This window comes from Neofelis nebulosa, chromosome 5, assembly GCF_028018385.1.
Source record: "Neofelis nebulosa isolate mNeoNeb1 chromosome 5, mNeoNeb1.pri, whole genome shotgun sequence".
Classification (NCBI taxonomy): Eukaryota; Metazoa; Chordata; class Mammalia; order Carnivora; family Felidae; genus Neofelis; species Neofelis nebulosa.
In genome coordinates this window covers 65,616,366-65,631,382 of record NC_080786.1, presented here as the reverse complement: position 1 = coordinate 65,631,382, position 15,017 = coordinate 65,616,366, and the positions used below count along the sequence as shown (strand labels likewise).

General features: G+C 37.4%; 1 protein-coding gene across 6 annotated transcripts in view; it reads right to left on the bottom strand.

Annotated features, from left to right (window-relative positions):
• Window positions 1-13,812, bottom strand: part of ECT2 (epithelial cell transforming 2) — a 64,651-nt gene extending 50,839 nt beyond the window's left edge. For 2 of the 6 annotated variants that reach the window (XR_009262009.1, XM_058730507.1), the window contains exons 1-8: window positions 13,666-13,811; window positions 9,814-9,965; window positions 8,377-8,456; window positions 8,180-8,272; window positions 5,957-6,139; window positions 3,966-4,055; window positions 3,005-3,112; window positions 1,992-2,065 (exon numbers count right to left, since the gene is read on the bottom strand). Coding sequence is in view for 3 of the 6 variants with exons in the window: in XM_058730507.1 (XP_058586490.1) it covers window positions 1,992-2,065; window positions 3,005-3,112; window positions 3,966-4,055; window positions 5,957-6,139; window positions 8,180-8,272; window positions 8,377-8,456; window positions 9,814-9,943 (758 nt within the window). In the remaining 3 variants the exon portion in view is untranslated. Of the gene's footprint in view, window positions 1-1,991; window positions 2,066-3,004; window positions 3,113-3,965; window positions 4,056-5,956; window positions 6,140-8,179; window positions 8,273-8,376; window positions 8,457-9,813; window positions 9,966-13,665 lie in introns of all 6 variants that reach the window. The other 4 variants (XM_058730508.1, XM_058730509.1, XR_009262008.1 and 1 more) reach the window with 3 other exon arrangements.
• Between the last annotated feature and the right edge of the window lie 1,205 nt (window positions 13,813-15,017).

Sequence of the window (15,017 nt, the reverse complement as noted above, 5' to 3'; positions counted from 1 at the left end):
GGACATGAAATTTTCTGTGTTCCAGGGGTTTACTATGGTTTCATGAGATATTAAATAATGATGAAGTAGAATAGCAAGGAATTACGAGGTCAGAGAGCTTAACATGATTATGAAGTGCAATCACCACTTAGAATGTTACCAGATAAACATAAAAAACATAACATGATCTAAATACCCAGACGCATGAAACTATTATCAAGAGAAACAAAAGCAAAAATGAATTATTAGGACTTTATCAACATAGAAAGCTGCACGGCAAAGGGAACAATCAACAAAACTAAAAGGCCATCTATAGAATGGGAGAAGATATTTACAAATGACAGATCTGATAAAGGGCTAGAATCCAAACTCTAAAAAGAATTTATCAGGGCGCCTGGGCGGCTTAGTAGGTTAAGCGTCCAACTTCAGCTCAAGTCATGATCTCACAGTTCATGGGTTCGAGCTCTATGTTCAGCTCTATGCTGACAGTTTCATAGCCTGGAGCCTGCTTCATATTCTCTGTCTCTCTGTCTCTCTCTCTCTCTCTCTCTCTCTCTCTCTCTCTCTCCCCTTCCCCCACTCGCACTCTCTCTCTTCAAAATAAACACTAAAAAATTTTTAAAAATTGGTCAAACTCAACACACAAAAAATAAATACTCCAGTTAAGAAATGGGCAAAAGACATGAATAGGCACTTCTCCAAAGACATGGCTAACAGACACACTCATCATCAAGGAAATACAAATCAAAACCACAATGAGATACCACCTCATACCTGTCAGAATGGCTAAAATTAACAACTCAGGAAACAACAGATGTTGGCAAAAATGCAGAGAAAGACGAACTTTCTTAGTAAGCTGTTGATGGGAATCCAAACTGGTGTAGCCACTGTGGAAAATGGGTGTGGAGTTTCCTCAGAAAGTTAAAGATAGAACTACACTACAACCCAGGAATTGCACTACTAGGTATTTATCCAAAGGATACAAAAAAACTGATTTGAAGGGGCACATTCACCCCAATGTAAACATATAGCAACACTGTCAACAATAGACAAATTATGGAAAGAGCCCATATGTCCATCCAACTGATGAATGGATAAAGATGTAGTGTCAAATGGAATATTACCCACGAAAAAGAATGAAATCTTGCCATTTGCAACAACGTGGATGGAACTAGAGTGTATTATGCTAAGTGAAATAAGTCAGTCACAGAAAGACAAATACCATATGATTTCACTCATATGTGGAATTTAAGAAACATAACAGATGAACATAGGGGAAGGGAAGGAAAAATAAAATAAGATAAAAACAGAGGCAAACCATAAGAGACTCTTAACTACAGAAAGGGTTACTGGAGGGGCGATGGGTCCAGGGATGGACTAAATCAATATTGGGCATTAAGTAGGGCACTTGTGATGAGCACTGGGTTTTATATACTCGTAAGTGATGAATAACTAAATTCTACTCCTAAAACCAATAATACACTATATGTTAACTAACTTGAATTTAAATAACATCTTGGGGGGAAAAAAAGAATGCTAATGATAATCAGGGTGCCTGGGTGGCTCAGTCAGTTAATCATCCGACTCCACTTCAGGTCATGATCTCACAGTCCGTGAGTTCGAGCCCCGCGTCAGGCTTTGTGCTGACAGCTCAGAGCCTGGAGCCTGCTTCAGATTCTGTGTCTCCCTCTCTCTCTGCCCCCCCCTGCTCATGCTCTATCTCTCTGTCTCAAAAATAAATAAAAAAACATTAAAAAAAAAATTGAAAAAAAAGAATGCTAATGATAATCACAATTATTTCACAAGGTAAAGTCAAAAGGTACCACAGATGTCTTTCAATTTTTTATAATTTTTTTATAACTATGTTCCTCCTAGACTTTATTCCTTAGGCCACCCAAAGACTGAATTCATTTTGTCTATACTAGCTATGAATTTAGGGTTTGGGGCACATAGGTTTACCTTAATAATATATTTAATTCTAACAATAAACTACCGAATTTCTAAATACTTACTGTTCATTCCGCCTTTCCCAAGCTTTATAAATCCATTCCGGCTTCATAATTGGAGTGCCCAGACTCACAGCAATCTAAAAATATAGAGCATTAATTATGATAAATTTTCACCCTAAATAACTGCATTGATGGAAGTTCTAAGCAATTTTATACATACTTTTTTTAGAGCTTTAGATTATTCATCTACTTTATGACAAAATATAAATAAAAATCAACAAAAAATTGTCTTTCAATTGTACAACTTAGGTTAAAATAATTTAGAACAAGTTCCATGCTGTCTAAACCATTTCCTTATTTTAAATAAATACAACTCTGAAGTTAAGTTTATTTTACTACATTTCTATTTCTCCTTTCTCTGTGTTTCCTTTCTCTGGGTTTCCTCCTTTTGGAAGTACTGACCCTCAAGACAACACAACAGAGGAAAATATCTAATTAAGTCACTAAAAACTGAGATATGAATTGAAAAGTATACCTCCCAAGAATTCGTTATTACCCCAAAATTACCATTTGTTACATAAATACACTGATGGAGGGTGGGAACGTGATAAACTCTCCTTAAGATATTCAAATGTAAACTTAAAGATTTTAATTCTAATAGAAGTAACTTCTCCTGTTCTTTTATAGTTTTCACTAGTTAAATCTTAGAACTATTTTATAAGAATATAGCTCTGTTCTTATTAAGACCATTTAGACAGGAGTGAAATATCTGCTCAACACTTCCCAACTCTCATTCACCAATGCTCATTCATCAACCAACCTTTGCCGGAAATGTTACCCATCTACCAACCTCCACAATCCTACTCATTCACAAATCCTACTTATTTCAAGACCTAACTCAGGTTCCATTGCTTCCTTAAAATCGAAAGGACCACACTCCTACAATTTAAAATTTTTACTAAATGCATATGTAGCAAAAATTGAATTTCTGATCCTCAATAAATAATGGGAGAAACAGATAGGCTTAAATCCACCCCCCCAAAATGCTATATTGAAATACACCCAAGTTTACATACCCTGAATTTTTCTCCTTGTGTACAATTTGCCACCAAATGTGTAACTTTTGAATTAAAGTCTTTTCGAATAACTCCACCCATGTGATGAACCAATGTCACCAATCTGACCTCAAAAGAAAAATTAAGCAACATTAACTTTATGATTAACTTGAAAAAATTTTAAATTATGTTTAACATGAAATTGCAGTGTGTAGGGGCACCTGAGTGGCTCAGTCAATTAAGCATCCGACTTCAGCTCAGGTCATGATTTCACAGCTCCTGGGTTTGAGCCCTGTGTCGGCTCTTTGCTGACAGCTCAGAGCCTGGAGCCTACTTCGAATTCTGTGTCTCCCTCTCTCTGCCCCTCCCCCGTTCATGCTCTGTCTCTCTCTGTCCCAAAAATAAATAAAAAATGTTGACAAAAAAAAGAAAAAATGTAAATGTTATTAAAAAAATAAATTACAATTTGTAAACAAAAACTTCAAATAATGTGGCTGATATAATACTTAACAAAATGACAATTTGAACAGACGATAGTTATGAAGTATTTCTGTTCATTCATATGCCTGCCATCCTAAACAAAATGTTCCTTGGGGCGCCTGGGTGGCTCAGTCGGTTGGGCATCCGACTTCGGCCCAGGTCATGATCTCACGGTCCGTGGGTTCAAGCCCCGCGTCAGGCTCTGCTGACAGCTCAGAGCCTAGAGCATGCAGCCTGCTTCAGATTCTGTGTCTCCCTCTCCTCTGTCCCTCCCCCACTCAAGCTCTGTCTGTCTCTCTCAAAAATAAATAAACGTTAAAAAAAAAAAAAATTCAAAAGGTTTCTTTACAAGGGTCTTCAGAATGTTTCTTCACAAAATTTAAAACTTGTCCTTCAATATGTTTTAAATAAAACCATGATATAACCACCCACAAAAAATGTCAGTTTAAATTTATTAGGCTAGAAGAAATATTCCTTGAATAGAATGTTTTAAAATACTTACTAGTTCTTCTTTCTTCCTAAATCCAGTAAAGCACAGGACTAGGTTCATCATGCTTGTACAGTAGAGTGGACGACATGAGAATGGCAAAGGCTGAAGGATACAAGTTTTAAATCTGTCAGCTTTCTTTATAGTAGAGAACAAAACATATGTTTCCCCAGCTAAATATATTTCCCCCTCCACTTTGTCAATCCAAATCAACTTTGTCAATCCAAAGATTTCTTGCATGTTTTTGATACAAAACAAAAAAAAATTACAAGTTTTACAATAAAAAATTTCCCAGGATTCCAAAATCATATTTGACACACATAATCTAAATACTTTGTTAATGGCAAAATAAAATATATTTACATGCAAACCTCCAGTTTTAAAATATACCTTGACATATTCAAAGTCTTATCTACTAGCAAAAATTTCAGACTCCATCCACTATTGTAAAAATTTCCAATTAGAGTTAAAATAGTTCAAAGATATTTTATAATGAACACTAGGCAAATGACATATATTTGAATCAAATGTTCCAATTTTTGAGCTAAAAAAATGAAAATAGTAAATAATTTAACCAATGGAGATATGTGTGTGTGTGTGTGTGTGTGTGTGTGTATAATTGAAAGAAAATGGTTTAAAAAAATATGTTATCGGGCACCTGGGTGGCTCAGTAGTTTGAGCGTCTGACCTTGGCTCAGGTCATGATCTCATGGTTCGTGGGTTCAAGCCCCACGTCGGGCTGTGTGCAGACAGTTCGGAGCCTGGGAGCCTGCTTCAGATTCAGTGTGTGTGTGTGTGTGTGTGTGTGTGTGTGTGTGTGTGTGTGTCTGTCTCTCTGCGCCCCCAACTCGTGCTCTCTCTCAAAATTAAATAAACGTTAAAAAAAATTATTTTAAAAAAATGTATAAATATATAATTCCCACCATTATACAAGATTATTTCATAATTTTGGTCTTTAAAAAGTTTATTTGATTTTTGAAAGCACCACTTTTTTTTTAAGTTTATTTATTTTGAAAGAGAGACAGAGAGCGCACAAGAGAGCTAGAGTGAGCAGGCGAGGGGCAAAGAAAGAGGGAGAGAGAGAGAATCCCAAGCACTTCCCACTGTCAGCACAGAGCCCAACACAGGACTCAATCTCACGAACCATGAGATCAAGACCTGAGCCAAAATCAAGAGTCAGTAACCAATTGAGCCCCCCAGTGCCGTTAGAATAGGGACTAACTTTATTACAACTCTAGCCTGAAATGTTATTTATAAACAAAAAGTAGGTGGTGAAGGCTGGAGGAGGGTGGGGCACCTTCGTGGCTCAGTCCACTAAGCCACCTGACTCTTGATTTTGCAGGTCATGATCTGATGGTTGTGGCACAATTGAGCCCCATGTAGGGCTCTGCTCTGACAGCGCAGACCCTGCTTGGGATTCTCTCTCCTTCTCTCTGTCCCTCCCCCACCAAAAGTAAACTTTAAAACAAAAACAAAAACAAAAAGCTGGGTGCCTGACTGGCTCAGTTGGAAGAACACGTGACACTTGATCTTGGGGCAGGAAGTTCAAGCCCCATGCTGGGTATAGAGATTACTTGAAATAAATAAAGTTACAACCCAATATAAAACAAACAAACAAACAAACAAAAAGCTAAAATAATTTTAAACCATGCGGTAACTAATAAAAATGGAAATGTGTATCTGTTCTATGAAAGAAAATAAGTTTATGTACGTGTATACATTTCTGGAAGCCAAGTTTAAGAAATTATTTCTTCCCAAGACATTGCTGGTATATATACACACAAATATCTAGTTGTTATTATTAACTTTCAAAAGCCTTAGATTTTCACTCCTGCAAGTTATAATAGAAAGATTTAAAGGACTATAATAAAGTAGCCACTACTATCCCTATTCTAAATATTACATACTCCCAACAATTAACAGGATTTTTCTGCTTATGAATTATCAGAAAATTCATTAATAAAAATTTAACCTTGAAAAGTCATGATAAATGTGTATTTTCTTACCTCTCCTTTTTGGGCACAGTTTAAGATAACTGGTGGCCCAATAATTCTATGATCAGTCTTGTATAACTCATTAAAAACAGAATCCTGGAAATCCATGACTATGAATACATTTTCAAATTCTGGAGAATCCAAACTTTCAAGTTCTTCCACTGATTCCATCTTTACAAAGGGAACTTTAATTTCCTTGATTTTTTTTCCAGGTGGTTATTAGAAAAAAAAATTATTTATAGATTATAAAATTAATTCAAATAACTCTAATCTAAAAACCAATTCAACATTTTTATTTTTATATTTGTAGTAAACTGTAAAATCACACTGAGCATTATACTTAATAGTAAACAGCCTTATTTCATTACTTATTTGCATTTTTACATATACATATCTCCATCCATATTGACATTAAATTTTGAATATTAGTATCATAAAGGCATAACTTTTAACGTGACTTAGTAGTCATTATAAATCACCTACAATGCACATAAAATTAAAACGATTTTTAAGTATATACATTTTGACACAAGATGCATTAGAAATACATCCACTATTACTTTTTATTCTCACCAAGAAAATGATGCCACACTTATAGTTCTTCCTACATAAATTATCTTCAGAAAAATAGGATACTATGGCACTTAATATCTACAAAAAGGTGGGGGGGCAGCTGGGTGGCTCAGTCAGTTAAGCATCCAGCTTCGGCTCAGGTCATGATCTCACAGCTTGTGAGTTCGAGCCCCACATCAGGCTCTGTGCTGAGAGCTCAGAGCCTGGAGCCTCTTCAGATTCTGTGTCTTTCTGTCTCTCTCTCTCTCTCTCTGCCCCTCCCCTGCTCACACTGTTTCTCAAAAATAAACATTAAAAAAAATTTTTTTTAATCTACAAAAAGGGTGCAGATTAACTTAATCATTTCAGTATATATGAGAGAAATATAAAGATATGAAATATGTTGGCAGTTGCCACACAGCAAATGTAGGATATAAAAAGGCAAGTTACCATTTAGCATAAAATTTTATAATGTACATTTACAAAAAAGAATGAAGGTATTTAAGTACCTGCATGGCGCCTGTGCAAAAAGAACAGAACCATTTATTTTTATAAATTCTTTTTTAATGTTTTTATTTATTTTTGAAGGAGAGAGAGAGAGACAGAGCACGAGTGGGGGAGGAGCAGAGAGAGAGGGCGACACAGAATCCGAAGCAGGCTCCAGGCTCCAAGCTGTTAGCACAGAGCCCGACGCGGGGCTCGAACTCATGAACTGTGAGACCATGACCTGAGCTGAAGCCAGACGCTTAACTGACTGAGCCACCCAGGCACCCCAAAAGAACAGAACCATTTAAAAGAAAATTCTGAAAGGTCAGTAAATTGTTTGGGTTTTATTGCTAGCCTGATGTGATGAACTGAATTGTGTATCCTCAAGACGCCCTAAACCCCATACCTCAAAATGAGACTATATTTGGATAGGGCCTTTTAAGAGGTAATCAAGATTAAATGAGATCATGTAGGTGGGCTCTAATCCAGTCTAATTGGTGTACTTTAAGAAGAGGAAACTTGGACACACAGGAGGTATCAGGGATGTGCATGCACAGAAAGGCCATGTAAAGAAAGACACAGTAAAAAAGCAGAGCCATCTGCAAGCCAAGGAAAGAGATCTCAAGAGAGATCAAGATGCCAACATCTTGATCTTAGACTTCTAGCCTCCAGAACTTTGAGAAAATACATTTCATTTCTGTGGCTTAAACCACCCAGTCTCAGTATTTTGTTACCACAGCCCTCACAAACTAATATAACTGCTAAGACAGAATTAGATATATTTCATATGCTGGGACAAATTCCCTGATGACTGTCATTTATTATGATTTATAATTTGGAAATAAAGCAAGAGTTTGGAGTAAACATAAAATTAATGGGAAAAAAAAAAAAAAAAAAAAAGAAGCCAAAGGGTTTAAAGAAAGAAAAACATCAGATCTTTGTAGATACATATGATGTGACTTTTAAATTTAACAAGAACAAAGTAGTAAGGATTTTGCTACTTATGAAACATACTATAGTTTGGGGTTTCAGAAATATCCAAATTTTAAAAATAAATATAAAAGTTTCTATTCCTCTAGCTTCCAAGTGCACAAAATATACCTTGTGCCTAATTAGGGCCAATCACTATTAAGTGGAATATAAGAACACAATCAAGAGTAGTGCAGCATGCCACATGCAATGAAATGCTTGACCTACCATATTAACAACACTTTTTATTAATTTTTCATCCGATTTTCCAGGACAACTTTCTCTTATCTTTATAACAGGGACTTCCATTATTTTAATAGTCTGTGGAAAAGAGACTTAAGTATAAGATTAAGAAAACTATAAAATTATTTAAACGCTGATGGAAGAAAAATTACCTTTTTTTAAAAAAAGCTAAAACTCCATACCTTTAAAGCTTGTATAAGTTCTTCTTGTTTTCCAGCTTCTTGAACCAATATCATTCTCGTTTCAATTTGAGGCATTTCTTCTATTAAAATTAAAAATGTTTAAATATGTTTATCAGGTAACAACATCAAAATTAGCAGTTCCTTAATCCCTTTTTGGCTATATCTGGCATGTTTTCCATCTTTGAGGAGATCATAATATTCTCTCAGATCAAAATGACTTAATTCCTAGTTTATTTTTACAAATTTGGCCATCTATCACTTTAGAGAAAGAGAAAACACACTGTAGTAGAGTATACAAACATCAGCACCCCTCCTAATCAAAAAAAAGCATTCACTATCTTGCACAGCCATCCTCTTCAACAGTGGACGCTGCCTCAGGACAGACCCATTTATAAAGCAGTCAAGTGAAGAAGTGGCTCTTCACCTGACCGGTCATAACTGAATAAATTCTAACCAATAGTGTGGCAGCTACATTGCCCTCCCATACAGAAAAAAGCAATATTGAACAATAAGATGCTTTCTCCTTCAAAGTTGGGAAGCATTAATCCAAACAATAACCAAAAATCTACACAGTATATATAAATGGCTAAAGTCGACAAAACAAGAAACAACAGTGTTGGTGAGGATGTGGAGAAAAAGAAACCCTGTGCACTGCTGGTGGGAATGCAAACTGGCACAGCCACTCTGAAAAACAACATGGAGGTTCCTCAAAAGTTAAAAATAGACCTATCTCGGGATACAGCAATCACACTACTAGGTATTTACCCAAAGAATACAAGAACACTAATTCAAAGTGATACATGCACCCCTATATGTATAGCAGGATTATCTACAATAGCCAAATTATGGAAGCCAAGTATCCACCAATTGATGAATGAATAAAGATATGGTATATATAAATACAATAGAATATTATTCAGCCATAAAAAAAAGAATGAAATCTTCCCATTTGCAATAATATGGATGGAGCTAGAGTATTATGCTTAGAGAAATAAGTCAGAGAAAGACAAATACCATATGATTTCACTCACATGTGGAATTTAAGAAACAAAACAAACAAGCAAAGGGAAAAAATAAGAGAGAAACAATAGACAAAGCAAGAGACTCTTAATTATAGAGAATAAACTGATGGTTACCCAAGGGGAGGGGGTGGGAGGGATGGGTTAAATAGGTTATGAGCAGAGGGTAATGTATGGAAGGGCTGAATTACTATATTGTATACCTTAAAACAATATTAACACTGTATGTTAACTAACATGGAATTAAAATAAAAACAAAAAAATCTACACAGTATAAAGAGATTCTGTCAACAAATATTTACTGAATAACTGTACTTTATCTTAACAGTTAGTATTACATTTAAATCCTAAATCCCTAGTTAGTAAGCTTAGGATTAAAATAGTGATTTGGTGTTTTAAAGCTGATTAACAGGTTTACCTTCAACATATGAAGCAGATCCAATAAGTACATTTTCCTTGGAAATTTCAGTAACTTTAGAATCAAAAATAGAGGAGTCTGCCAAGCTTGTCCTTTCAATAGTGGATGTTAATACACTACTGTCAGCCATTGTTTGTACTCTTCTACGTTGACTGAAAAAATAGAGTTTGAATAAAAATACATGATCATTGGGCAAAAACAAGCATTAGAGGCTCTACTTTTATATCTAGAATCTATAAAAAGTAGCATTACTCATTTTTCTTAATACTGAACCAAAGAAAAGTCATTCAAGTTCTCTGAGCCTGTTTCCTCTTCTGTAAAATAAAGATACTAATGCATGACTCATAGGAATATAGTAAAAATAACAATGTATGAAAAGTACTCAAAACATTATCTGACGTATAATGAAAATTCAGAAGGTAGTCATAAATATTCTATCTCCCTCCCCCACACCTTTGCCCTCAACCAACCTATTCCTCTTCCTATGTTCATTATATTATTACCATCTCTCAAATAATCCCAGTCAAAAACTAGATCTATCCTTACTCTTTCCTCTACGTTCTTTGTCCTCCCCCAAATCCCTACCAATCCCATCTCAAGTACTCTGGAACCTCATAGGAAGTATCTCTGATTATCATTTTATTGCCAGAGCAGCGTCAAATTGTAGGAAAAAAAGAGCTGAGACCCGGTCCCTCTTCTCTGTGCTCAATGCCACAATGGTCAAATACAACAGCCCCAAACAACTTTATCATCGGTTTCTTCAGGTCACTCTCCACATGGTTTCCTGGGGTATAGTCCTAAAAACAAAAGTGACCATATCACCTCCCTGCTTAAGAACTTCCATGGGCACTCCTCCTGATGGTCCAAATTCACCATCAGGTTTATAATTGGTCTTAGCCTACCTATTCAACCTCATCTCCTGTTCAATTCCCACATTCCACATATACTGTATGCTCCAGCCACAGTGTATTTCTCAACATTTTTTAAACACAGATCACAATTTACTCCACACCCACTTACATTTAATAGTGCTCAATTCTCCACCTAGCACATCTTTCAACCCCCAACCCACTGCTCTTGACTCATTCTCTGTGGATTTCTCTGTATATCTCATGTATAAGTGGATTGCCCGCTTATCTGTATTTTCTTATTACTTTACAGTCATCTCTCCTTTAAAAGATTTAACAAGATAATTATGCAGGGATTAGTGTCACTATGACTGTGGACAATGAAAGAAAATCTTTTTTTTTTTTAGACTTCCAGGACTTAAGAGTTGAAAAGTTAGGCAAGCAGGGAATAAAGAAAAGTTAAGTGAATTTTCATCAATTCAAATCAAAGGTTGTTATGTAAGTTTATTATTATCTTTAAGTTAATTTCCAGAATATTGGACAAATATAAAGAGAAGGTCCTATCTTTATCTGGAGGTACATGTCTGATCTATTTTATACTTCCCTACTTTTTTTAGATTAATAAAATATACAAATATCATCCACCTGGTTTTTATCAAAGTAATAGTTTAAGTAAACTATATGCTGTGGAGAAACAGTACGGTATCATTAGCATCATTTCTGGATGGTGATACATCCGGAAGTGAAGATATGCACACTAATGATAACCACAGACCTCAGCATAATTGTTAGGTGAGCACTTCAAAGCCAGTCGACTCAGGTTCCCATCTAACTCTGCACTCAGTTTTCAAATCGGTGAAAGAAAATCAAATTTAGTTGTCATGAAAACTTAATAGATGACACCTTAAAATGAGCAACAATTGCTAACCTTCCTAATATTCACAATGTAGACATTTTTTATTGTCTTCCCATACATCTATATCAATCATTATTCTAAGGATCTCCAAAGGAATGTTCCAATAATTGCTAATAAGAGTCTTTATTTAGAATCAACAACATATTCTATCCAGCCCTTATTTTTTTTTGTTGGTTAAGTCTCTTACATGTAATTGTTACCAGTGAAAAAGAAAAGGCTTTCATTCAAAGTTCTCTTAAAAGAAACTTAAAAGTCAAGAGATGAACTAATATACTTTAAAGAATGGAGGAGGGAGATTCTTAATAGTCAAGCAGGCTCCACACTCACCATGGAGCTGGACACAGGGCTCAATCCCATGACCCTGGGATCATGATCTGAGCCAACATCAAGAGTGGGAGGCTTGGGACACCTACGTGTCTGACTTTGGTTCAGGTCATGATCTCAGGGTTGGTGAGCTCAAGCCCCTCGGTGAGGCTCTGCACTGACAACTCGGAGCCTGCTTTAGATTTTGTGTCTCTCTCTCAATCTCTGCCCCTCCCCAGCTTGTGCTCTCTCTCCCTCTCTCTCACCCATAAATAAATAAACTTAAAAAAAAAGAGTGGGAGACTCAACTGACTAACCCACCCAGGCACTCCTCTCCTTTGCCTGTTTAAATATCATCAAAATAGGTAATTAAAAATTAAAATTGTCTCTGATAATACTATATATGATCAATTTATTGCTGAAATCTGTACCGGGGAGGAAGGCTTTTTTTAGGGAAAAAAAGAGCTGCATGGAAAGTTGATGACAATATCCAACACTCTGATTACAAATGGAAATGCACTAATCACATTTTCATATTCATGTATTCTGCAAGCTTTTTAAAAAATTTTTTTTAATGTTTATTTATTTTTGAGAGAGAGAGAAAGAGATTAGAGTACGAACGGGAGAGGGAGAGAAAGAGGGAGACACAGAATCCTAAGCAGGCTCCAGGCTCTTAACTGTCAGGACAGAGCCCAACACAGGGCTGGGGACTCGAACTCACAAACTACAAGATCATAACCTGAACTGAGGTCAGACACTTAATGGATTAAGCCACCCAGGGCACCCTGAAACTTTTTAAATAAAGACAAGAGGATCAGTGTTCATAAACTATACTAAGGTTATTTCTCATCCAAGAACATACTCAAGCAGTTTTTGACTAAATAACAGTAAAACATGCCTCTTTTCATCCCAAACAGAAAACCTGTCACTTAAATACTCACTTTAGGTTTCCCTTTACCTTTTTTTTAAAGCAATCATCTTTCAGAGGAGCTAAATACAATAGTGGGTATGATGGTTGTTATTACTGACAATAATAACATTAGTGTTAACATAAAAATTTTGGTTAATATCGATTTAATGTTCAATATGTGGCAGATATTGTTCTAAGTCTTTTACTTGTATTTATCTAATCTTTGAAACAATCCTAAGAGGCAGGTACTATTATTATTGTCTCCATCTCATAAAGAAGCCTAGAAAAGAGAGGTTAAGTAACCACCCAAGTCATTAAAACAGGGATTCAAACCCAGGCTGATTCCAGAGGCTGCACTTTTAACCACCAAGCCAAACAAATCTGTACCGGGGAGGAAGGCGCACGCGGAGGGGTTGGGGAGAGGCCGGAATAAGCTGGCGTTTTAAAAACTAAAAACTAAGCTTCCTAAAGAGAAGACACCAAGAAGAATCTTAGAGTGAAACCACTAAACACTCTGAGATAAGCCCACAAAGGCTGCAGCTGCCGGCCGCCAGAGCCGCAGAGGACAATGCGGCTAGTCGAGAGCACTCTTCCCAACTCCCTCCCTTCACCCAGACATTCTTCCGGAAGAAATATCTAACCAGGTGAGCGAGTGAAGATGCCCAGCAACCTGGGGGACTTCGGGATCCCACTGCGCGTCACGGCCCAGCTGTCGGGAGTGCGGTGGGGGGGTTTCCAGAGCCAGGAAGCCTGGGCAGGGATGCTCCGGAATTCGCGGTCATCGGGGCGGGGCAGTAGGACTAGAGGAGGGGTCCACTGCTCCGGGAAGGTTGGCCCACTCCCACCTCCCCTACCCACACCCACAAAGTCCTCACCACTCTCAAAAATCGCCTTGAAAGTCCACCTTTTCAAGCACCGATTCCCCTCACTGTTACCGCCATTCCTCGCCGGTGTCAGCAACAAACAATTCAAAAAGTGAGCCGCTTTCTCTAAAAGCCATGCCGATTGGCGCGTGATGTCAACCTCCATCCCATAGGCTGGGGTCTCCAGAGGGGCGGTGATTGGCCGCTGCTCCCCGCCCACCTCGCCTCAGACGCCGATTGATTGGTTCTGCGTGTGTTTCAAATAAACCCAACGGCTCAGACGTCCGGACGTCGGGGGCGGGGGGGGGGGGGGGGCGGTTGTAAGAGAAGTGCCCGGATGTGGCCGGAAGGTGGAAGTGGTAGCTCCTGGGCTTCTCTGGGAGTGGCAGGTGTGTCTGTGGCTACCGCTTGTTTACTCAGTAAACATCCCATTTCCTGAGTCAAGTTTGAGTGGATTCTTCTCCCCTGCCAACTTTATTACTAAGTGTCACTAAATCCTTTAAATCTGTGCCCCTACGGGTTGCCTGGAGCTGATTTTCCTGCCTGTATGCTTTCTGCTTTAGGAATGTTATTTAAAGTTGGCTAAAAGTGTTTTCACTTTGGTAGTTCTGTTGGAGTGACAGAGCCAGGACTTGGGAATTCGGGGACTCTCCAGGTAGACTTCAAATCAGCAGCCAGTTATTTAAATTCTGATGTATGGGCGCCTGGGTGGCTCAGTCAGTTAAGCATCAGAGTTTGGCTCTGGTCATGGTCTGGTGCTCCGTGAGTTCAAGCCCCACAACTGGCTTGAGCCCGTTTTGGATTTCGTGTCTCCCTCCCTCTCTCTGCCCCTACCCTGCTCGCAGTCTGTGTCTCTCAAAATAATAAATAAACATTAAAGTTTTTTTTTTAAGCATAAATAAATAAATTCTGATGTATGTAGGCACTTCTCTGGTCTGGCAAATTTAACGGGTGACTGGAATAAATTCTTAGTGTTTCTCGGACTTTTTTTTTTTTTAAACATAAGCTTGTATTTGAACAAATGTAAAAATACTTAGGGAGATTCGAGAATCTCCTGGAGAGAGAGTGAGCAGCTTCCTGCTGCCTCCTCCCCTCACCGTGAGATCTTTTCTTTCCTGTGAGGTCTAGCCAAGATTTTATCGTTTGTCCTGTAATTACGATTGCTATTGTAAAAACAGTCTTTTATTTTCTTCAACTTCTAAATATAATACCCTATAATATTATCTCTTTAAAAAAAATAACCCCCCACCCAGGGTTCCCACCTAATCTCTGATTTAAGGAAAGGAGGGGAATCCTTTGCCCAAATCTTAAATTCCAGTAAGAGAAGGAAAACTTGTACTTTGGAATGGAATACTTCCGAACCT